This window comes from Corapipo altera, unplaced genomic scaffold (assembly GCF_003945725.1).
Source record: "Corapipo altera isolate COAL_440 unplaced genomic scaffold, ASM394572v1 104, whole genome shotgun sequence".
NCBI classification, from domain to species: domain Eukaryota; kingdom Metazoa; phylum Chordata; class Aves; order Passeriformes; family Pipridae; genus Corapipo; species Corapipo altera.
The window spans coordinates 5227261-5249695 of NW_020884920.1; the positions used below are offsets into that span (position 1 = coordinate 5227261).

Here is a 22435-nt window from a genome sequence, read left to right on the forward strand (position 1 = left end):
GCAGGAGGTGACAGACCCCTTCCTGTGGAGGGCAGGAGGTGACAGACCCTTTCCTGTGGAGGGCAGGAGGTGACAGACCCCTCCCTGCCAAGGGCATGAGGTACCAACCATTTTCGAAACGGCATCCTGAATTCATGAGTCAGTAAGTGTCCTGACACAGATGTCATCACCATGGTAACGTTCTGCAAGAGACAGAGCGAGGTAATTAGTGCCCATCGTTCACTAAAAACTACCCACAGCCCCAAAATCTTCCTCCAGTTCTCAACTGACACCACCAGTGACACCTCTCTCCTGTTAATGACAGAATCTCAGAACAGGTCTGGGTTGGCAGGGACCTTAAAGCTCATCTTGTTCCATCCCCTGCCAACGTGGCCTTGAACACTTCCAGGGATGGGACACCCACAACTAATATGTCATAACAAGCTCTCCTCTCTACTGACAGGTAAATCCACAGCCTTATCCTCAATTTTTACAGGAAGCTCCCAATTCTAAACAACTACAATGTATTTTTAATGGACGTAAAACCAGAAAGTTCAGAGACTTAAAGCAACAAAATAGGTGGTCGAGCCAAGAAAACAACATCTGACATTTCCTCATCTTTGGGCAGAACATCCTCAGCACTGGAGATGTGTTTCATAACTCCTGACAAATGGCTTTTATTAATTAGTATTTGCATTTCATTAATCCAGCAGCAGATTGAAAGGAAACTCTTACCTGGCCAAACATCTGGTAATCGTATTCGTAGATCTTGTTGAACTTGGAAAACCCTTCTCTCTAGAAGGAAAAAGAGAGTTCCTGAGTTTTGGTTCTTTAACAGAAAACAAAATTCATCCTGCCTTGCTTTGTACACACTGTGATGGAGCACAGGAGATACAGGGCAACGGAGAACCAGGCCCTGGGGCTAATGGGAATTACAGCAGAGGAATGGAAATTGCCTGTTATCGTTTATGGAGTCGCTGAAATGGTGATTTTCAAGGTAAGGGTATTTTAAACCCTGAAGTCACCTTCAGGGATGGTTATCTCCCCATGGATAATGAAGAACTGATTTGTTTAACAGGGCTGGCCAATGACCATAGAATCACAGAAATTCCTGAGAAACACCTGTCCTGCTCCAAATGACAAGAAGTGTCCCAGCTCCGGGTCCCCAAGGCTACCTCCAACCTGAGACTAGCAGAAGGTTCTAGATTGTGTATTTGCTGCTTTTTGCTACAGAAGCAGGATAATTTCTTCCTTGATTGGGACTGCCAGTGCTCGGGTTCTCAATAACACCTTGCAGTCAAATACAGGAGGTTCTATGACGTTGGGCTCTTCTCTCATGTAAGAGGAAATGGCCTCAGGCTGTGCCAGGGGAGGTTCAGGTTGCACATTAGGAAGAATTTCTTCCTGTAAAGAGTGGTCAGGCATTGGAAGAGGCTGCCCAGGGAGGTGGTGGAGTTACCATCCCTGGAGGTTTTCAAGGAAAAACGGGATGTGGCACTCAGTGCTCTGGGCTGGGTGACAAGGTGGGCATTGGTCACAGGTTGGACTCGATCTTGGAGGTCTTTTCCAACCTTAATGATTCTCTGATTCTGGTCTAGAATCACCTTCTAGTTCCTTAGTTTGGAAAATAAGTGATTATGCAAACTGTTAAAGGTCACAAAACAGAGCAGCAGAGAGGACAGATCTTTGATTTCCTCTTCTCCAAACCACAGGCCATCTTTGCTTTTTTCTGTGAACTCCAGTAAACCCCTGACACTTGCTGATGCTGCAAAAGTGGTGCTTTTTGACTGGGAAATGCCAACGGATGGTTTCAGTTCCTGAAGCCTTTGGCACACGCTGCAAATCTAGGAATGACACAGGGAGCCCTCACCATGGAGATCAGTGCCTGGGAAAGGCAGTCCGGGCAGAGGGAGCTGAGTTCCAACAGCACTTAAAGCACAAGGAAAAGGGATCTGAGACTCCCAGAAACATTTGGCCAAGTGGTGTTTGTCCACAGAACAAGGAAGGCCATTCTTGTACCCTCAAGTGGTCTGAAGTGTCCAGAGACAAAAATCAGCCTGAAGTCGTTTCCTCCTGTCCTGTCACTTGTTACCTGGGAAAAGAGGGCAACCCCCCACCTCACACAACCTCCTTTATTTGACTGCAAGGTGTTATTGAGAACCTGAGCGCTGACAGTCCCGATCAAGGAAGAAATCATCCTGCTCCTGTAGAAAAGAAACAACAAAGGCACAACCCAGAAACTTCCACAAGCCTCAGCAAGGTGGGAGGACCTGAGGCTCCCACACAGGACACAGAACACAGCTGAGCCCAGGGCTGTGCTGCGGCCCCTCCCCAGCCAGCTGAGCCCCACCTGTTGGTGTCCCAGGGAACAGTGGGATATGATGAGTCCCTAGGTGTCCCAGGGAGCAGTGGGATGTGGTGTGTCCCTACCCGCCGCATCCTGCTGTTGGAGAGCAGATCGGCGATCCCTCGGGCAGCGTCGTTCTTCTCGGCCACGCACAGCACCTTCCGGATCCTCTGGAGAGCCCTGTCCTCGGCGGCCCGGGAGAAGAGGCGCCAGGGCTGGGGCAGCATCCTGCCCCTGGCCAACAGCCTCACCTGCAGGATCATCACGGGGGGCAGGGGCGGCTCCCGCGGGGACAGGGCATGGTGCTGCTCCGCGTCCCTGCGGGCATGGAGAGAGATCGCTGGTGTCCCCGCTCAGCCACGCGGGGAGGGTCCAGGGCAGCCCCCTGGGGCCCGCAGGGGGGCTGGGGAAGGTGTCACCCCCTCCAGACGCCGCTGCCCAGGGTAGCGCATCCCCCGGGCACCGGCGGGGCCTCGGGCCTCTCCTGCCCTCGTCCCTCGCCCCCGCGGCCGCGCCCCCCCCCCCCCCCGGTACTCCCCGGGCTCTCCCTCATCTGGGGCAGCCCTTTCCCTCCCCGGTTCCCCTCCTTTTCCCACCGGTTTCCCGTGGTTCTCCCGCTCTGTTTCCCCCTAAGGTCGGGCTTTCCCTCACCCTGGGCAGCCCCTCCTCGGCCCGCCCCGGGCTCCCCCTCACCCAGGGCAGCCCCTGCCCTCCCCTCTACCCCTCGGCTCTGCTCTTTTCTCTTTTTTTTGCCCCTTCCCCCCCCTTTTCCCCCATTCCCCCTCACCTCCCTCCCTCCCGCGCTCTCCCGGTCGCTCTCTCCTCACCGTCACGTCCTGCCGCAAAGAGAACTACAACTCCCGGGATGCCGCGCGGCGCCAGGGAACTACAACTCCCAAGATCCTCCGCGCCTCATCCTCAGCGTCCCCCCCGCCGCCGCCCCGCCTCGGTTTTCCCCCCTTTCCCGCCGCCGGACCCGTCCCTGGATCGGTAACGACAAAGGACGACCACGGTAGAAATATCAGCCACAGCCGCGGGCGAGGGGGAGGTGGCGGCGGTGTCGCTTCCTGCCGGCGGGGTCGGAGGCCGCGCGTCATGTGACCCCAAGATGGCTGCGGGGCCGTGAGGAGGCGGCTCCGGCCATGGCGGCGGCGTGAGCGGGACACGGGGCTGCGGCGGCGGCGGGGCCGGGCCGGGGCGGCGGCCTGAGGGCGACACGGGGCTGCGGCGGCGCCTCCCGCGGCGGGAGGGGACCGGGGGCGCGGCGCCGCTCCATGTCGGCCCCGTCCTGCGGGAAATATGATCAGCGCCCCTGACGTGGTGGCCTTCACCAGGGAGGAGGAGCTGGAGGATGATCTGTACCGCGAGCCGCCCCTGCCCGAGGAGTACTCGGTGCCGCTGTTCCCCTTCGCCGGCCACGGCGCCAACCCCTGGGCCAAGGTCGCCGGCTCCAAGTTCACCCGGGACTTCATCCTCATCTCCGAGTTCTCGGAGCAAGTGGGGCCCCAGCCCCTCCTGACCATCCCCGATGACGCCAAGGTGTCGGGCACCTTCGATCTCAACTATTTCTCCCTGCGGATCATGTCTGTGGATTACCAGGCGTCCTTCGTGGGGCACCCCCCTGGCTCTGCCTACCCAAAGCTGAACTTCGTGGAGGATTCCAAGGTGGTGCTGGGGGACTCCAAGGAAGGGGCCTTCGCCTATGTGCACCACCTGACCCTGTATGACCTGGAAGCCCGTGGCTTCGTGAGGCCCTTCTGCATGGCCTACATCTCTGCTGACGAGCACAAAATCATGCAGCAGTTTCAGGAACTCTCTGCTGAGTTCTCCAAAGCCTCCGAATGCCTCAAGACAGGGAACCGGAAAGCCTTTGCCAACGAGCTGGAAAAGAAACTGAAAGACCTCGACTACACGAGAACTGTCCTGCACAACGAGACCGAGGCGCAGAAGAGAGCCAATGACAAAGGGTATTACACGACCCAGGCCATCGAGAAGGCCAACGAGCTGGCCAGCGTGGAAAAGTCCATCATTGAGCACCAAGACCTGCTGAGACAGATCCGGTCCTATCCCTACAGGAAGCTGAAGGAGTCAGAGTTCCACCCCTACGAGCCAGAGTGTGCACTGGATCAGGCCGATGCGGGGTGTGATCAGGACCCGGCTCCCTCTGACCCTGCAGAGCCTGGTGAAACGCACCTTTACACCCACATCCCATCCTACACCCCCAAGCTCATCAAAGCCAAGTCTGCCAAGTGCTTTGACAAGAAGCTGAAGACGCTGGAGGAGCTCTGTGATGTTTATTTTTTCACCCAAACCCTTGACCAGTTGCACCATATCGAGAGGACTTTCCGAGGTGACGTGTGTTACCTCCTGACAGAGCAGATTAGCCGGGCACTCCTGAAACAGCAGAGTGTCACCAACTTCCTCTTTGAGGATGTGTCTTTTCTGGATGAAAAACCTCCTGAAAAACAGTACAGAGGCTGCCAGGGGCTTGGCCAAGATGCCATGGATGGAAAGTGTTTGGAAGAGTCCCTCACCCCTAAAGTGGTCGTCAGCCTGGGCTCCTACAAGTCCAGTGTGGAGTGTGTGCCCATCAAGATGGAGCAGGAGATGGAGGACTCCGAAGAACCCAAAATGTCTGAGTCCGTGACATCCGAGCCCCAGGAGAACCTGGACTATCTGGATGCAGACATCAAAGGCAGCATCAGCAGCGGGGAGAGCATCGAGGTGCTGGGCACGGAGAAGTCGGGGTCGGGGCTGACCAAGTCGGAGAGCCAGGCCAGCCTGCCCGTCATGCCCAGCCCCCAGGCGGGCCGGAGCAAGGTGGGCAGCCGGCGCACGGTCAGCGAGGACAGCATCGAGGTGCTCAGCACGTGTCCCTCCGAGTCCCTCATCCCGGAGGATTTCAAGGCGAGCTACCCAAGTGCCATTAACGAGGAGCCCTACGCGGACAACGACGACGAGCGCGGCCTTCGCTTCGCCCCCAGACTGAGCCCGGGCGTCGCCGACGAGCAGGACGACGTCTCAAAGCAGGAGAGCTTGGTGCAGGTCGATGCTGCCTGTTGTATCGGGAAGGAGAGCCCCAACTTCCTGGAGCCTCTGCCCGAGCTGGGGCAGAAGCCGTGCGAGGAGGACGGCGTGGTGCGGATCCCGCCGCAGCCGTACCGGGCGGCCGAGCAGGGGCTGCGCGGGGGCTTCCCCGCCCAGGACGGCGTCCCGGGGGGGCTCCTGCCCTACGAGCTCGACTCACGCTACCTGTCGGGCAGCAGGGAGGTCAGCAAGAGCAGCCTGGACGAGTGCTTGGACTCCACGAGCTACATCAGCAGCGCCGCCTCCACGTGCTCCGACAGGACCCCTTCTCCCGCCCATCCCGCCTGCCAGGCCGGAGAGAGGCACAGGAAGAGGGCCGGGCAGAACGCGCTGCGGTTCATCCGGCAGTACCCCTTCGCCCACCCCGCCATCTACTCCCTGCTCAGCGGGAGGACCCTGGTGGTGCTGGGGGAGGATGAGGCCATGGTCAAGAAGCTGGTGACGGCGCTTTCCATCTTCGTGCCCAACTGCGGCGCGTACGCCAAGCCCGTCAAGCACTGGGTCACCTCCCCTCTGCACCTGGTGGATTTCCAGAAGTGGAAGTTGATCGGACTCCAGAGGTAAATCCAAGGATCTGTTTGCTTTAGTGGTGTCGAGGTGTGTGGTAAGAACTTCCACCTCAAAGAGGAAGGGGTGTGCAGGGGAGGTCTCTAATTAACCTACACGGCTGCCACGAATTTCTGCTTGTGGGATTTATTTTGGAAAAAGGGTAGATTTGTCTCTTTATGTCTGGCCTCACTCGAAAGTTAATATTTAAAAGTCTGCTGGGTGTTTGCTGCCTGCCTCAGGTGAGTTATTTGGCCAGGAGGTTTCCTTCTGGCTTAGGTCTTTGCCTGGCAAAGCGGAGAACAAACACCTGAGTCCTGCTGGGTTCCTGGTCGACCTGATACAAGTATTCCCAGAGTCCCTTGTGTGCTCTGCTTTCCCATCTCCTGCTGGAACCCTTCTGATGTTTCTAGCTGGACTTTTGGGGTTTAAATGGTGCTTTGCTCTGGGGGAGAGTTTTTCCTTGTGGACCCTAATGAAGAGTGCTGAGATCTGTAGGTCAGAAATTGGAGTGCAGCACCTTGGGCTGTGCTGGTGAGTAAAAAAGGCCCTCAGAGCTGTGCAGGTGCAGTGTTGGGATTGCAGGAAACCTCTGCTTGGGCCGAGGACCATCCCAAAACCAAGCACCCCTTCCCAACACCCAGTCCTGAACTGTGGCTTCACAGCTCATTATTAGCAAACAGTGATTGCTCAGCTCAAGATTTCAGCCCTGCCTTTGTTGCTGTTATGAAAAGGATTTTTTCCGTGTGTTAGCAGGACGTGTTTGGGTGCAGGTGTGACAGGGAATGGCCACTGCTGTTACCAGTGTGGAAAACATGAGTCAGAGTGGCAGCCCAGTGCTCAGAGCCGGGCTGGAATAGCTCCTGAGTGTTTCTGAGCAGCATGGAACTTAAGCCACAGAAAGCTGCTTTCTGGGCTGCTGAGTATTGCATTGCTGGGGGTTGTGGATGGTGAAATTACCCAAAGCTGTGAGTTTACCCTCATTTCTGTGCATGTGAGGCGGGATGACAGCTCTGCAACAGCTGCTCACGAGCTCTCTGTCTGTCAGTGAGGTTTTTAAAAGCCCGAAGTGTTTACTCGTTGCTCAATGTTTGTGGTTAGATGCAATTTTTATAAACAGAAATCTTTTTTTAAGCACTGCCTGTAACGTGTGTCAGTCATTTCAGCTCTCCTCCGTGGAATGTTAATTAAGTGTTGGGTTTAATGTGGGTGCTCTCAGCAAACCATTTGTACGAGGGCTCTGGGAAGGAACTTACAGGCTAAATAATTTATTCTGTTAAGGATCCTGCCTCTCCTAAGGCCAGGTGCTGCCTGGGCATGGGGGCAGCCCTTACACCAGTTGGGGCTCCCAGTTGGAGGCTGGGAGCTGTCTCAGCCCAGCGACTGTCACCACAGAGACAGAGAATGGAGGAGCTGAAGGTTTGTGGAGGCTCATGATTTGCATTTAAATAACATCAGGCTAAGCTTGGTGTGTTGTGGGTTTGCACCTGAGTGACAAATGGACAGGCTCTGCCAGGGAATATTCTGGTTTTATTCTCTTTTGTAAAGGAAAGGTGGAAGGTTCTGCTCCACTCAGGGCTTCGACCACCTCAGAGCAGCTCCATCCCAAAGTGATATGGGGGAAAGAGGAGCTCATGGAAAGAGGGGGCTGGTTTGGGTTTCTGAGTCCCTGTTGTCACATCCAGAAGCTTCCAGCTGCTGTAGGGTTTGTGTCTGTTCACCAGAGATGTCCTATCACTCTCTGTCTGTGTTGCTGAGGAAGGAAGCTGACCTTAAGTGGGGTGGTTTACGCAGTAGCACACACATAGTGCAGATCAGGGCACGTGGGGGCCAGGGAATCGAGGTCTGTTTGGGATCTGGCAGGCTGGAGAGGCTGTTTGTCCCCTCTCTTCCATGCTAGACTTCGCTCTCCCGCAGAGGCTCTCACACCAGCTCATGAACTAGAGGGAAAGCTCGTGAGATGCAGGGCACAGACACAGCTCCCCTCCAGCCGTGACCTCTCTCCTTGCTGTTCCAGGACGGTGTCCCCCGCGGGGGTGAACGTTCTGCACGCCCTGAGCCGGTACAGCCGCTACCTGAGCATCCTGGACGCCGACAGCAAGACTCTGCGCTGCCCCCTCTACAAGGGCACCGTGGTGGCCCGGCTGGCCGACCACCGCACCCAGATCAAGCGGGGCAGCACCTACTACATGCACGTCCAAAGCATCCTCACCCAGCTGTGCTCTAAAGCCTTCCTCTTCACCTTCTGCCATCATTTGCACCTTCCCATCAGCGAAAGGGAACCGGAGGAATCCGTCGTGAACCGCAGGATGAACTTCCTGAAGCTTCAGCTGGGCCTCGCCAATGAAGATGTCAAAATCGTGCAGTATTTGGCCGAGCTGCTGAAGCTGCACTACATTCAGGAACCGGGGAGGGGGGGGAGCCCCCTGCTCAGATTTGACTATGTCCCCAGCTTTTTGTACAAAATCTAGCCTTGCCCAGGCCGTGTGCCTGCGTGCTCGGAGTCTGACAGAGCTCATCCGTGCTTGACATTGCCGCTGTCTGCAGTAGCTCTCACGCGCCGGGAAGGGGCCGAGGGGTTTGTGTCTCTGCTCCGCAGAAATCCCTGTCTGCAGGAGCCGATTCATGGCTGTTCCCTGTGGCCAAGAGCGTACGTGTTCCATCACATAAACCATCGGGCACTCTGTAAATGTTAGAAGGGGCACTGTTAACTTTTGAAGAGGATCCTGGCAGCATCCCGGGGGGATTGTGGCATGGAGAGAGGTGGGGCTGTCTCGGGGATCAACACTTACTAGTGTGCAGCCCCCGGAATAACACAGTGCTCCGCACGCTTGTGCCAGAGCCCTGAGTGCTGCCAGTCCCTTCCGTGGAGCCAGGGCAGAGACCAGAGGGGAGATGTCAAGGCCACGTGAAGTTTTTAATCCACTGGTGTGTCATGTGAGTGTAGCTCGGAGCTCCCTGGCAGGGTGGCAGCTTGCAGGTACCCATCTGTGTGCAGTCGTGCGGATGGTTGTCCCTTCCTGCATTTTCTGAGTTTCCTGGCACTTCCCAGGACAGGTTGTCCCTGGGTGGGTGGGAGCACGGTGAAGGCGCATGTGCTTATCTCCAGGAAGTGTTTGACAGTTTCCCCCAGCTCTGTTAAAATCAGGAAGGTGGAAGCACTCCCTAACGCTGGGCCCCGAGGCGCCGGCTGCCATGAATGTAGAGCACTGTGCCTTGTTCATTTGTCACGTCCTATTTGCTGGGTGACCTCTGAGAAGGCTGGAGGGAGACTGGGATTCCTCAAAGCATGTGATGTCAGGGGTGGCTTTTAAAGGAGAGAAGGGAACTGAATGAGGGTGAGTGCCCTCATTTTTAGGTGCTTTTTGTGATGGGGAAGTGACGCGATTCAGCTGGAGCTACGCTGTGAAACAGCAGGCTGTTAGCACAGGCTGCCTGGCTAGTGAGGTACTAGTGCTCAGGAGAGATCAGGGATGAATGTACTGGATTCCACGTTGTATCTGTAATAGTTTATTTTTTTTTGTTTGTTGGGGAGTTGACGTTTGTGCTTTGTGGTAAAACAAGGCTGGCGTTGCTGTGTGCCGCTCCTGGCTGAGCCGTTGCCGTGTCACAACTACCTCTCCTGGGGCTCCTGGATGGCTCTGGACAGGGCAGAACTACTGCTCTCTGAGCCTGGATACTGAGAACTTCTCCTTTTAAAGCTTCTGTGCCATAAAGGATGTGCCACCAGTGTGGTGACACTCGCAGATTGTTCCTGTCAGTGCCGAAAGTTTTGTGCCCGGGCACAGCGCTTCCCTCCGGAGTCTCATTGGAGATGCTGAGCCCGGGCTGCTCTGCCCGGTGCCATGTGGCAGTAACAGCCCCCGTGGTCCTTCTGAGCCAGAAAAGCCTTGCTAGGAAAGATAATCTTGGTTTTATTTCTTTTTAACACTGATTTTGGGGCGAGAACAGCTGAGATCGTACAAGAGCTAATGCGTTGTTTGGTTTGTTGCTTTTTTTTAAACCTCTGTTTGGTGACGATGTGAGGCAGTGCTGGAAATGAATGTGATCTTCCTTCTGAGCCTGGGAAGTTTCTGTGTACAGCCTGGCTTTCCCCAGTGTGGTTGAAGCCTCGCTGAGACTTGCTGTGAGACCTGCACTGCTCCAAAACCCGTGTCCCAAAGGCAGGGAGGCTCTCTGGGGAGGCTGTTGTCTGGAACCAACTCTACAGTACTGCTGCCACCTCTTCCTCTCCCCTGGAAAGGGCTCTCTGGGGTATAGGCCAACAGTGCAGAAAGGCTGGTTTTAAGGTTATTGCTGTTTCTGGTGGCTCAGCTGAGTCAGTTGAGCTTGTGGTACTCTCCAAAGAGATTTCCCAGGCCAGAGGTTGTTTGTGATGGTATTTTAAGGTCAGAATTGAAAGCAGTGTGGTGTGGCCTTTGCTTAAGGTGAGCTGTGTGTCTCTCTTGTGGCTGCTCACCTTTAAAGCACGTTTAAAGCCTTTTTCTGTCCTACCTTTGCCCTCCTGTCGCATGTGAACTGGGTCTGCTGGTGAAAGGCCTCTGTGTCCATCAAATTGTCTGCTTCCTGAAGTGACTCAAGGTGTTGATCCATGTGCACCCAAACTCCCTGGGGGAAGAGGCATCTCAGCAAATGAGTAATGCAGGTGCCACTAGGCAGATGAAAGCTCCCAGTGTCCTGCTCTGGAGCTATGGTCAGAACAGGAGCTTGTTTCCTGATGAAAAACAACCTGGTGCTGTTTGGGTTTGAGGAGGGAGGGAAGGAGGAACTTTTTTCCTGTTGACTCACTCACCGTCTTCCTCCAGGCTGACAGCACAGAGCGGGAGGATGATTAGTGGTGGCTCATCTCTTAGTCACAGTGGTCTCGACCTCTGGTGTTCAGCTGTGCTCACAAATTGATAAATAACTCACTTCTCATTGCTCCCTCTGTCAAACCTGTAGTATCTGATTTTCAAGGCTGTGTTGAGCAATACTTGCACTACCACCTGTCTGACCTGCTTCACCTCTGCACCACAAAGCAGCTCTGATTTGGGAGGATGCCCCGGGGGCTTGGCTGGGACATCATCCCATTCCAAATGGGAGCTCAGTGGTTATCTGCAACTGGGACCTGTGGAGAAACGTGCCCTGGAGTGCTTGTCCTCCTCTTGGCCCTGTAACCTCTGAGCTTGGACTGGAAAAGTGGGAGTTACACCTGGCTGTGGCACCTCAGTGCAGCCAGAGCCCAGCCTGCCCTCACTGCTTGTGGAGGCAGAAATGGGGGGGATTCCGAGCACAGCTGATGCTTGGGGGCTGAATTCCTCTTTCCTCAGTGATTCCTCTGCCTGACCTTCTGCTCCTGTACAGTACAGATCCCTGTATCGGCACTTTAGGACTTTTCCCCATCTCGCTGTGGTACCTCACCCGTTTCTGATATTCACAGACTTACAACAAGTCACCACCTTTGCACTGACAGCCCCCGCCATGAGTCCTGGCACGTGTGTCGTCGGCTTGCCTGAGCCATCCTTCCACCAGGAGCAGGGCAGGTTCCTGGCACTGCCATCCTCACCAGCCTTTCCAGCTGCCAGAGCCAGCGGTGCCCTGGCGTGGCCCTCGCCTGCTTCCGTGAGTGCTGCCAGCCCAGCATGTCCCCTCCTCCCGCACGGCCGCGCCGGCTCCCTCCTCGCTGCCGGGGAGAGGAGGTGTTAAACCTGACCGAGAATTCATCAGAGCAAAGTCCCCCCGGGGCGGGAGGAAGGGCTCCCGTTTCCCCCCTGCTCTGCTCTCTGCTAACCTGTCGCTTCCAGCTCCCACCCGAGGAGGGTCAGCCATAGCTGTAGGTGATCTTAACCCTACACAGGTTTCATTTCTCAGAGAACAGTGCTCAGATCTCCTTTCATCCGGTAGCAATCCCTTCAGGGCAGCTCCACAGCCGCCTTGCCTTGGCAGGGAGGTGCTGCCTATACTTTAGCAATATTCACCGTGTTGGGAGGGGTAGGAGAGGCACTCCAGGGGCAGGAGCTGATGGCTCTGTGCCCTCAGGCCAGTTCTTAGGTTTTCATTGAGTGTGGGGATCCCAGAGCCCCCCGGTCTGGTGGTGGGTGACACCCCATGCTGCAGATTCTGCTGCGGATTCCGGGGAGCTGGGCAGGCCCCCGGGCTCGTAGCAGCGCTGTGAGAAGGCTCCTGTAACAGGGTGTGATGGGAATTCAGGGAGCTCCCCAGGCTGCAGGAGAACACCTGCCCCAGAGCACAATGTCAGAGCCCCTGACTGCACCTGATAGCAGAGGGGCCACAAACCCGCCGCCCGCTGCTCCCCGAGATGGATTTAACTGGAAGGCAGAAACAGGGTACCCGGCCCTGCCGGCAGCACCGCCGCTGGCACGGGGATGGGGCTGGGCTCGGAGCTGCCTCTGAGGGCTGCCAGGAGGCTGTGATGAATTCTCATCTTGTTTTAAAGCACTGTATCCTATTCCTGCATGTTGAGTTCCGTGTGTGTGCCTGTGCGTGCCGAATGCTTGCGTCCGTAGTTAGAGCGAGTGTGAGCGGGAGAAATCCAAGAAGCATGTCTTAGTGTCGTGCTGTAAGTGTTACTGCACAAGACTTTAACAGATGTTAATAACACCAAATGACTAGTCTGAGAAATGTACTTTTAAAAAAAAAAAAAATTATTTATTTGGGTTCAGATATTTTTGAAATACAAAAAAAAAAAAAAAATCGGTCGTATTTTTTAAAGCTTATAATTCTTGTCATACATTGTGGTTAAATTCTTAATTTTACTGTGCTTATTAAAAAATGGTTCAACCTAAGCTTTGTGCTCAGAGGTCTGAGAAAAATACCAGAGGCTCTGGCTAGGATGGGAGGGAAATCCCAGGAGGGATGTCAGGGACAAGGCCTGGCCTTGTCAGAGCCTGCAGAAGGCACATAGGATGAAGGGGAATCCTTGAGGCTGAAACCAGGGGGGCTTTTAGTGGCTGTGAGTTCTTTTGTGCAGCTGGACCCTCCATCCCTCCGGCTGCTGTGGGCAGTGTGTCCAGGGAATGTGGACAGACTGGCCTCATGTGCTGCTTCCGCAGGCAGCAGGAGCTGGGTGGCACCTGGCTCTGAGGTGAGGGTGACCTGGTGCTCGGTCCCAGTGGTGACACTGAGTGGTGAAAGGCTGGTGTCCCTACAGGGGCTGTGCTCAGGGGGTCCCTGTGCCCCACACTGGAGGGAGAGGGGAGTAAGAGGCAAAGGATGAGCTGCTGCTGCAGTTCCAGCAGGGAGGTGCTGGGAGAAGGCACTGGGGTGTTGGGGTGTGAGCGTGCCGTGATCCCGGGTTCTCCCAGGGTTCCGGGAGCAGAGCACGGGTGTCTCCCCTCACAGGACAGGCAGCCCTGGGAGTGGGAAGGTGGCTGCGAAGGCTTCCACCTCTTCCTTCAGTGCCTTCAGCTCCACACGGTATTTGTCCTCCTCCAGTTTCTCCTTGAATTCCTTCAGCGTGGCCTTGGGGCTCATGTCCTTCTGCACGCGCAGCGTCAGCTCGATCCCTGCCAGTGTGGGAGGTGCCTTGGTCAGCCCTCGCAGCTGCTGCATCCCACGGCTCTCCCAGCCCTGCTGCTCCCCAGGACACAGCCCTGCTCCCTCCTTCCCTCCCGTGTGAGGGACTTGCTGCCCTGGGAAACCAGTGTGGGATGCCTGAGGACAACTGGGACAAGACTGCGAGGGACAGGGAAGGGTTTGGCCGGTCTCAGCTGTGGCCAAATGTCCTCTCCCACATCTAGATGTGCAGGTGGGATGGTTATTCCTCACTTGTGGGTGTGCTCCCTTGCCAACCAGTGCCTCCTCATCCAGGGGAGCTGCCCTGGCCCAGGATGCTGCTGGAGCTGAATCCCAGCCCTGCTCACCTCTGTGGATGTACTGAGCCACCTTGCGGAAGTCGTCCTGCCGGAAGCCACGGGAGGTGAGCGCGGGTGTCCCGAACCGCAGCCCGCTGGGGCGCAGGGCACTGACATCACCTGCACCAGGACAGGGCACACGTGACCAAACCCGGCACTGAACCCACCAGGTGTGGTTTTTCAGCCTGGTTCCCAGCATCGGGGGTGGACTGAGAGCTGGGAGCTCTGTGGGAAGCTCTGCACAGGCCACGGGAGATCCCCAGCATGTGGGGCAGGACACGGCAGAGCTGGTGGGATCCCTCACCGGGGCAGGTGTTCTTGTTGCAGGCGATGGAGCAGATCTCCAGCACCCGCTCGGCCCGGCCGCCGTCTGTGCCTCTGCTGCGCAGGTCCAGGAGGATCAGGTGGTTGTCAGAGCCCCCTGCAAGGAGAGGGGTTTGGTGGTGATGTGGGACCAGGGAAATGCTGCTCCCACAGGAAACATCAGCCAAGAGGCTTGGGATTGCACCAGGGCCTGCCCCCAGTGTGGGGGGCTAAAGGGGGCCTGACCTTGGGAACTGGGGCTGCTTCAGAACAGGTTTGTGGATGTCCTGACGAATCATGCTGGCAGAGCTCTGCCCATTGTGCCCTCCTGGCCTGGCTCGGACCCCATCCCACTGCCCAGACCCCTCCTCACCTGTGACAATGTCGTAGCCCATCTCCATCAGCGCCGACGAGAGGGCCTTGCAATTGGCCACCACCTGCTGCTGGTAAGCCTTGAACTCGGGGGTCATGGCCTGGCGCAGCGCCACGGCGATCCCTGCGGTGGGAGGAGGCTGGGGTGAGCTTTTGGGGGATGCCAGCACAAGTCATCCAGGAAGCTGAGCAAACTGATGGACAGTCCCTTCCTTCCCCATATCCAGGCTGGTGACATTGCCAGGAGCCAAAATGCAGGATGGGCAAGCCTGGTCACTCCTTGGGCAATGACAGATCACTCGGCTGCCCTTTGCTGTGGTATGTCCAGGCTGTTGCCAGGGGTCAGAGCCCTTCCAGGACACCTTTGCCACACTGGAGCTGTGTGCATACCTGCAATGGCGTGGTTGTGTGGGCCTCCCTGCAGCCCCGGGAAGACTGCCTGGTTGATGAGGCTCTCCAGGTTGTAGAGTGTCTCCTTCCCTGTCTTGGGGTCCACGCTGCGTGTGCCTGTGGGACGGGAGGGCAGGGTCACTCATCAGGCAGCACAGCCACCCTTCTCCTTCCCATGAGCTGCTTTCACCCCCAGCCACTCAGAGCAGGTATGGTGGCTGCTCCTCTTCAAATCTGAGCCAGGGTCGGCCCAGGGAAGCTCCCCAGATGTTCCCAGGATCTTTCTTCCCCCCCCTCCTTCCCACCTAGAGTGGGAAGGAGCGTTAACTTGCACCCCCCAGCCTGAGGGCAGCGTTTCTCCCGGCAGCGCAGCCGGGCCGGGCACCTTTGCGGTAGAAGATCATGCCGGCCCTGCAGCCCCGCAGGGTCTTGTGGGTGGTGGTGGAGACGACGTCGCAGTGGTCGAAGGGCGAGGGCACCACGCCGGCGGCCACCAGCCCGCTGATGTGGGCCATGTCGGCCATCAGGTAGGCACCGTTGGCATCTGCAATCTTCCGCATGCGGGCGTAGTCCAGGTTGCGGGAGTAGCAGCTGACACCTGCGGGGGGACGGGATGAGGAGGAGGCAGGAGCAGATGCACCAGGAATCGGACAGCCCCGGCTCCAGCCCTGCAGCTGGAACAGCACACAGGGTGGATGTGCTGGAGGTCTCCTGGTGCTGCAGCATCCGTGGGATTACTGGAGTGCTCCTGGATTCTGGGAGCCCCCCCCAGCCAGGTGTGTCAGCAGGGAGGTCGGTACAGGTGTGCCCTTACCTGCTATGATCAGCTTGGGGTGGAAGAGCCGGGCGTTATTCTCCAGCTGGTCGTAGTCGATGTAACCAGTCTTGGGGTTGACCTGGGAGAGGAAGAGGAGGGTTCAGCCCCCTTGGTGTGGTGAAGACCAGCTGCAGCGCTGTCCTGCAGGATGCAGTGCCGGGAGCCCCATGCCAGAACGTTTAACTTTAAGAGGCACCAACACTTATGATGGCCTCATCCTGGCTGCAGCTGGAGCAGCTCCCTGTACCTTGTAGGGCATGGACTCAAAGAAGACAGAGGTGGCAGAGATCTTCTTCTTGTCTGTCATGAACCCATGGGTGAGGTGGCCTCCGTCGGGCAGGTCCAGCCCCATGATCCTGCCGTGGGGCTCCACCAGGGCCGTGTACACCGCAAAGTTTGCGGGTGACCCTGCAGCGAGAGCCCACCACATGGCTGTGAGTGCTGGGGCACACAGAGACCAGGGCAACTGTCCTGGCTCTGCTGAGCACCCCGTTACCTGAGTAGGGCTGGACATTGACACCCCATTTCTGGGGGTCGAGCCGGTAGGCCTCCAGGGCTCGCTTCTGGCACAATCTTTCCAGCTCATCCACAAACTCCGTCCCGCCGTAGTATCTGTGGTGAAGGATGGGGCAGGGAGTAAAACCAAACTCCTTACCCAGAACAGTCCCTGTGACCAAGATGGGGAGAACCTGGGGTGGTGCCCTGTTTGTGGCAGCCACAGCACTCTTGACCCTGCTGAGATTGTCCCATGTGTGGCCAAGGACAGAAGCCAAGAGGGTCAGATCCTGCCCTGGAAGAGCTTGGCTGCCAGCACACAGACATCACCTCCTTCCCAGAGGTGAGGCCTGGCAGGGTGGGTGGTCCCTCCCCCTCCCTGTCAGGGTTTAGGTTGGTGGGACTCGGCCCAGCCCCGTACCTCTGTCCTGGGTAACCCTCGGAGTATTTGTTGTTCATGCAGGATCCCAGGGCCTCCAGGACCGCTCGGCTCGCAAAGTTCTCCGACGCAATCAACTCCAGCCCCAACCTCTGCCGCTGCTTCTCCTTCTTGATGATGCTGTGCACCTTTGGGAGAGGGGAGAAACAGCTTCACCCATGACAGCTCTCATGGAGACATGGGTGCTCCACCATAAGGTCTGCACCCTTGGAGGGGACAGGGCATGGAGAGGGGCCTGGAAAGGTGCTGAAGGGAGACAAGATCCCTTCTTGGTGCAGCTGATCCCATAGACAGGGCACAGAGGATGGATGGGTTCCATCAGCTCAGCCTTGGACCCTGGCATGTTCCTGGCCCAAGGAGTTCAGCATCCCCAGCATCCCTGGCTGGGGGGGCTCCAGAAGGGGGTCTCACCTCCGGGTCATTGGTGTCAAGTGGCTCCATCACCATCTTGTTGTGGGAGGCCCAGAGCTCGGCGGTGGGGAGGCCCTGTGTTGAGTTTGCCATGTTCCTGCTGGGGCTGAGTCACCTGCCAGTGGAGAGGGGAGTCTGTGGGATCTGTGGGATGGCAGTGGGGATGGTCCCCATGCCCTGCCTGCTCCCATCCCACATCTTCCCCGGGAACACAGAGGGACTGGCCATGGGCTGTCGGGTGAGGGAAACACATGAGCTCTGCCTCTGCTTGGCTCCACGTGATGGCCAGGCCTGGCAGCCCTCTGGGCTGGTCGATGCCACTGCTGCTCCCAGGGAGGAATAACAGCCCAGCTGCTGCCTTGGCAGAAAACAATGGATCTTTTTACTCATTAACCCCGCAAGGACATCGAAGGGCCGTGAGCAGGTTATTAAGCAATTCCACATGGTTTCCTTGTGCCAAGCTGCCGAAGTCCATTCCCTGTGAGCCTGCTGTGCTGCCCTCACTGGGCAGGGATGCTCGGCTGCAATCCAGCCCAGGGCTGTACTGGCAGGGTGGGAATCCCCACTGCCAGAGGGGCTTTGCTGGGGACAGGGCTGCGAAGGGAAGGGCAGACTGCACTGCTCTGGCCCCGAGCAGGATGGCTGGGTCCTGCCTGTCCCCCCAGTGCATGTTACAGCACCCCCTGCTTTTGGCAAACCCATAGAAGGCTCGAGGAGCACAGAGCTCCTATTCCCCAGTCAGGATAAGAGCCCCATGCCCACCCTCGTGGTGGACACCAGTCCAGCCCTGGCAGCTCAGCTGCTGCAGGGGTGAACCCCAGCCCTGAAGCTCCATCCCCACCTGGCTCTGCACCTCCTGCATCCCGGCTCTATCTCCTCCCACATCCCCGAGCGGCTCCCGGTGACGCGCCCACCTTGCCCTGACCCGGAGATCGGCGCTGCCTGCCCGCCTCTCACCCTTGCCCTCCCTCCCCTGCCCCACACGGCTCCTACCGGCGCCGCACCGATCCCGATCCCAGTTCCGATCCCGATCCCAGTTCCTATCCCGAACCCAGTCCCGATCCCGATCCCTGCCGCGCTAGAGCCCGCGCGCTCGCTACCATAGCCCGCCCGGCCCCGCCCCCCCCCGGCTGGGCCAATCAGCGCCGCCCTCCGCCAGGCACGGCGGCGCTCCGGAAGCACCTGGGCCAATCAGCGCCGCGCTCCTCCCCCTCCCCGCGCCCCATTGGCCCGCGCCGGGGGCGGGGACCAGCGGGGGGTCCACACGTGGCGCCCGAGGCGCGGGTGACCTTGGGAGGGACGGGGCGGGACGGGCGGGGGAGCGCGGGTGTCACCCTGCTGTCACCCCTCCTGTCACCCCTCCTGTCACCCTCCTGTCACCCCTCCTGTCACCCCTCCTGTCACCCACAGCTCCAGCCCTGCCTGCCGTGCACCCCGAGGTGCCTCTCCCCCAACCCTGGGGTGTCCCGCGATCCAGGGATGCCTCTCGCTTCCCCCATAAGACGGGAGCTCCCCCCACCCTACACCGGGCAGGGAGCAGTTCCGGCCACCCCCAAAGCCCCCCTCCTGGAGACCAAGCCGGTGTGCCAGGCCACGGCAGGGGTTGGGCATGGGGCCACTGTCGTGGGTAGCAGAGCTGGCCCCGTCCCCCCACCGAGGCAGGGCAGCCCCGGTGCCCGGAGTGATATCCAGGTGGGAGGGAGGGAGGGAGCTGCCAGTGGGATGAGTGGCACAGGCAGGAGAGGGGCCGTGCTTCCTTCCTTCTTCAAGCCCAAGTTAGTTGGATGGGCTTGGCCAACCAGCCCGAGGGAATGTGTGGCTGCTGGGGATTCAGGAGTTAAATCAACACACCACAAATTGAGGAACAAGATTAGGGAATAAGTGATCCTACTAAATTCCTCGTGATCCCAAGCCATGGGAAGGCAGCGTGAGTCATTCTGGAGAGGAGCAGCAGAAGGGGAGTCAGCCAGGAGGCAAGACCACCCGCTGTGGGCAGAGCAGCCAAGGAACACAGCACCAGGGTGAGAGTCCTGCCAGGACCTGCCAAGCTGGGCAAGCAGGAGGGGCGAGGAGAATGGGGGAGCTCACTGAGAGGGTGTTGGTTGGTTGAGGATTACACCTGGATACAGCTCGGGTGGTGGTGTGCTCTCAGAGTGCACCTCCTTGGCAGGCACTTGGTGCAGAAATGGTCTGTTAACATAATTGTTGCCAGTCCAGATGGGTTTTGCTGTCTTGATTTGTCACTGGTCATCCAAAGACAACTTGTCAAGGCAGGGGGATCTGGGTTTCTGTGGGATTCCAGCAATCCCATGTGGATTGCTGCTGTGGGCTGTTGATGGAGGTGTTCCTCTGAGAGCACCAACACCAAAACCGGGGTTGTTTCTCTGGTTGTGGTGGTTTGTGTAAGATGCAGCTGCAGATGCTATAGAGAAGGACTTTATATTAATGATATATTAATTTATCTAATCTGGCTCTGTACACACATTTTGTGCAGGGTTGCTCACAAAGATTTCCACCTCTCCTGCACTGCAGGAGCCGCAGATAACAGCGCTGTGTGCTGCTGTGATTTCAGGTCTTGGATTGGAGCGATGGACAGCGTCTCCTCTTCCCCCTCCCCCTTCCCTGCCAGCTGCCCCACCGAGCTGCCTGAGAATGCCACTGACCAGGACTACTACTCCGGGCTCCAGAAGACCATGCACATGCTGTCCATGGTGGTGTACGGCATCGCCTGTGTGCTGGGAGTGACGGGGAACGGCCTTGTCATCTGGATCACAGGCTTCAAGATGAAGAAGACGGTGAACTCCGTCTGGTTCCTCAACCTGGCCATTGCTGACTTCATCTTCACCTTTTTCCTGCCCCTCAGCATCGCCTACACTGCCCTGGGCTTCCACTGGCCATTTGGGAAGCTGCTGTGCAAGCTGAACAGCACCATCGCCTTCCTCAACATGTTTGCCAGCGTCTTCCTCCTGACCGTCATCAGCATCGACCGCTGCGTTTCCGTGGCCTTTCCCGTCTGGTCTCACAACCACCGGAGCCCGGAGCTGGCGGCCAGGATCGCACTGGGAACGTGGGTCCTGGCTCTGCTCCTCAGCTCCCCGTACCTGGTCTTTCGGGACACTGTGGTCAGTTCCAGGAACGTCACCAGCTGCTATAACAACTTTGCCCTGTCCGATGACTACTTGTCCGAGGCAACGCGGAGGCTGTGGAGGGTGCGGCACAAAGCCATGATCGTAACGCGCTTCCTGTGCGGGTTCCTCATCCCTTTCCTGGTGATTCTCATCTGCTACAGCATCGTTGCTGTCAGGCTGAAAAGAAGGCAGTTGGCCAGCTCTGCAAAACCCTACAGAATCATCATTGCTGTCACAGTCTCGTTTTTCCTCTGTTATTTCCCCTATCACGTCTTCTCCTTACTGGAGATATCCAAAAACTCTTCCAGCCATGAGATGAAACTGGCCCTTTTCATAGGGATCCCCTTGGTTTCCAGCCTTGCTTTCTTCAACAGCTGCATCAACCCCATCCTGTATGTCTTTGTGGGGCCGGATTTCAAGGAGAAGTTTCGCCAGTCCATCCTGTCCACCTTCGAAGGGGCCTTCAGCGAGGAGTCAGTCCTGGGCAGCCTGAGCAGCCGGAGGAAGTCCAGGTCTGCTTCGGAAGCAGAGGTCCCGAGGCTCTGAGTGTTTCTCTACAGTTTCCCTTATTTCAGAGCTCTAATGGCAGGACTGGGGGCTGAGAAGGGCTGTGCAAGGTATAATTTGGTGTCTTGGGGGTATCTCAAACATGCTGTGACACAATGGAAGTGAAAGAACTCTCTGGAGCTGCAGCAAGGTGGGTTAAAGTAGCAGCATTTTACTCCTTGTGCCTTTTGACTCTTGTTCATGCATCTTTCAAAGAAACAGGGTTAAATGAAATGTCTCCGTACTTTTTGTAAGACACTCATCTTTTCTCTCCCCAGGAAGGACAAATCGGTGGTTGTGCTCCTGTTACTCAGGTTTGATGTAACAGCATAACTATTTCTGAGCAGTGATGGTTTGTGTTTGTGTTTGACACGTTTCCAGCCCTTAAACAGCGGGGATCTGATGTTTTGTGCTGTTGGTGAATGAACATTAAACCCCAATAAACTTCTGTAAAACTTACCCAGCCTGTTGTGTTTATCAACACATGATAAAACATGTGTTGATCCAACCTGACTGAGCAGGTTTATCTTTGGTAATAGAACAACTAGATAAAAAAAATTAATTACCCAGAATTTGGAAACAAACCACTGGCATTAGCAGCAGCTGTCTTGAGTGAAGCAGACAGGACATGACCTGGGTGTGAGGACTTGCCTGGGGCACTTGGACTACATGGATCTGATTGCCAGACCCTGCTTATGGCTTATTGCTGGGCTTCAGACCTTTGGGTACATTTGAAAAAAACAGTGACTCGGAGGAGAAAGAAGAGCAAGTAGCAGAGCTGAGTCTGGTCAAATTTCACATTTGCAAACTTCCCTGGAGGAAGATGGTGGAGGTTTTCTTCCCAGGCTTCATCAGCTTCTGAAACTCTTAAATTTTTGTGAGTAGAAAATGTTGGTCACGTAACAGGGAACAGTAGTGTTGAGGTGTTGTCATTCCCGGCCCACCCTCCTCAGGGTATCACACCCCCCTCTCCTGCCGTGCCCAATTCACCTGTAAAACAGCCCAAGCCACCAATTGTCCTGTTCAGCCTGTCAGAAATCTGCCTTGGAGCCTCGCTGCTCTGATGGCTGGAAAATCTCTGACTCCCAGCTGGAATATATGAATCTGCATGTGCCTCACTGTTCTGCATGGATGACGTTACCGAGTGAGAGCTGTCACTTGGACATGCTGGGGATTAATTATGGGTCTGCTGGGCCATGCAATATGGAATGAAGGTCGTGATCCTAAAGGCACACATGTACTTAACCTTAAATTCATGCACAAACCCGCTGAGAACAGGGAATGTAACATGACCATCCATATGTCAAGCTTGAGTGAACAGAGAGATTTACCCTTTGCCACAAATTGCTGCCTGTCATTCAGATAAAACTGCAATGTTTGCTATGCAACACGTAACTCCAGGGCTATTTACTTGCTCCTATGGTGAACTACAGCATCGATTGCCGTGTCAAGGTTGTGCAGACCTGCGTTTGCTCTTTCTGGTTTTCCTTATCTGTTTGCAGATCCCACGTAATTCCTTGTGACAAGAGACTCCACGAGTGCTGGACCAGGACCTCAGACTCCTGTCATGCCTCTCTCCTCATCCTGGCAGCCTCGAGAGTCAGGTTTTAAAGTGTTGACCTGGTCTGTGGTAGGGAAGAAAGCAATTTTCTGGGTCATTTAGAAATCTAAGGTGCGTAAAGATTCCCAAGGGACAACATGATTTGAATGAAGGAGAGTGTC

General features: G+C 56.7%; 4 protein-coding genes across 9 annotated transcripts in view; 2 read left to right on the top strand and 2 right to left on the bottom strand.

The window, feature by feature from the left end:
• Positions 1-3392, bottom strand: part of TOP3A (DNA topoisomerase III alpha) — an 11849-nt gene extending 8457 nt beyond the window's left edge. Inside the window, exons 1-4 of one of the 3 annotated variants that reach the window (XM_027656711.1) lie at positions 3154-3392; positions 2410-2644; positions 715-774; positions 109-182 (exon numbers count right to left, since the gene is read on the bottom strand). In XM_027656711.1, the coding sequence (XP_027512512.1) occupies positions 109-182; positions 715-774; positions 2410-2589 (314 nt within the window). In that variant the 5' untranslated portion in view covers positions 2590-2644; positions 3154-3392. Of the gene's footprint in view, positions 1-108; positions 183-714; positions 775-2409; positions 2645-3113 lie in introns of all 3 variants that reach the window. The other 2 variants (XM_027656710.1, XM_027656709.1) reach the window with 2 other exon arrangements.
• A 134-nt stretch (positions 3393-3526) lies between these two features.
• On the top strand, positions 3527-12744 carry SMCR8 (Smith-Magenis syndrome chromosome region, candidate 8). The gene is made up of 2 exons (XM_027656790.1): positions 3527-5973; positions 7977-12744. Exons 1-2 carry the CDS (start codon positions 3626-3628, stop codon positions 8428-8430), a joined length of 2802 nt encoding a protein of 933 aa, XP_027512591.1. The 5' UTR covers positions 3527-3625; the 3' UTR covers positions 8431-12744.
• Positions 12583-18142, bottom strand: SHMT1 (serine hydroxymethyltransferase 1). 3 transcript variants are annotated; one of them, XM_027656791.1, is made up of 12 exons: positions 18033-18142; positions 17040-17154; positions 16611-16756; positions 16191-16306; positions 15942-16102; positions 15692-15773; positions 15263-15475; positions 14878-14994; positions 14489-14611; positions 14117-14233; positions 13822-13932; positions 12583-13464 (listed from the first exon to the last, which is right to left on the bottom strand). In XM_027656791.1, the coding sequence occupies exons 2-12, from the start codon at positions 17130-17132 to the stop codon at positions 13295-13297; spliced, it is 1449 nt and encodes a 482-aa protein (XP_027512592.1). In that variant the 5' UTR covers positions 17133-17154; positions 18033-18142; the 3' UTR covers positions 12583-13294. The 3 variants fall into 3 exon arrangements, with proteins under 3 accessions (XP_027512592.1, XP_027512594.1, XP_027512593.1); XM_027656793.1 differs by lacking the exon at positions 18033-18142 and adding an exon at positions 17954-17975; XM_027656792.1 differs by lacking the exon at positions 18033-18142 and adding an exon at positions 17291-17872.
• A 271-nt stretch (positions 18143-18413) lies between these two features.
• On the top strand, positions 18414-21172 carry LOC113953545 (chemokine-like receptor 1). Of its 2 annotated transcripts, none has more exons than XM_027656794.1 (2): positions 18414-19060; positions 19612-21172. In XM_027656794.1, exons 1-2 carry the CDS (start codon positions 18954-18956, stop codon positions 20711-20713), a joined length of 1209 nt encoding a protein of 402 aa, XP_027512595.1. In that variant the 5' UTR covers positions 18414-18953; the 3' UTR covers positions 20714-21172. The 2 variants fall into 2 exon arrangements, with proteins under 2 accessions (XP_027512595.1, XP_027512596.1); XM_027656795.1 differs by lacking the exon at positions 18414-19060 and adding an exon at positions 19086-19227.
• Positions 21173-22435: the final 1263 nt, after the last annotated feature.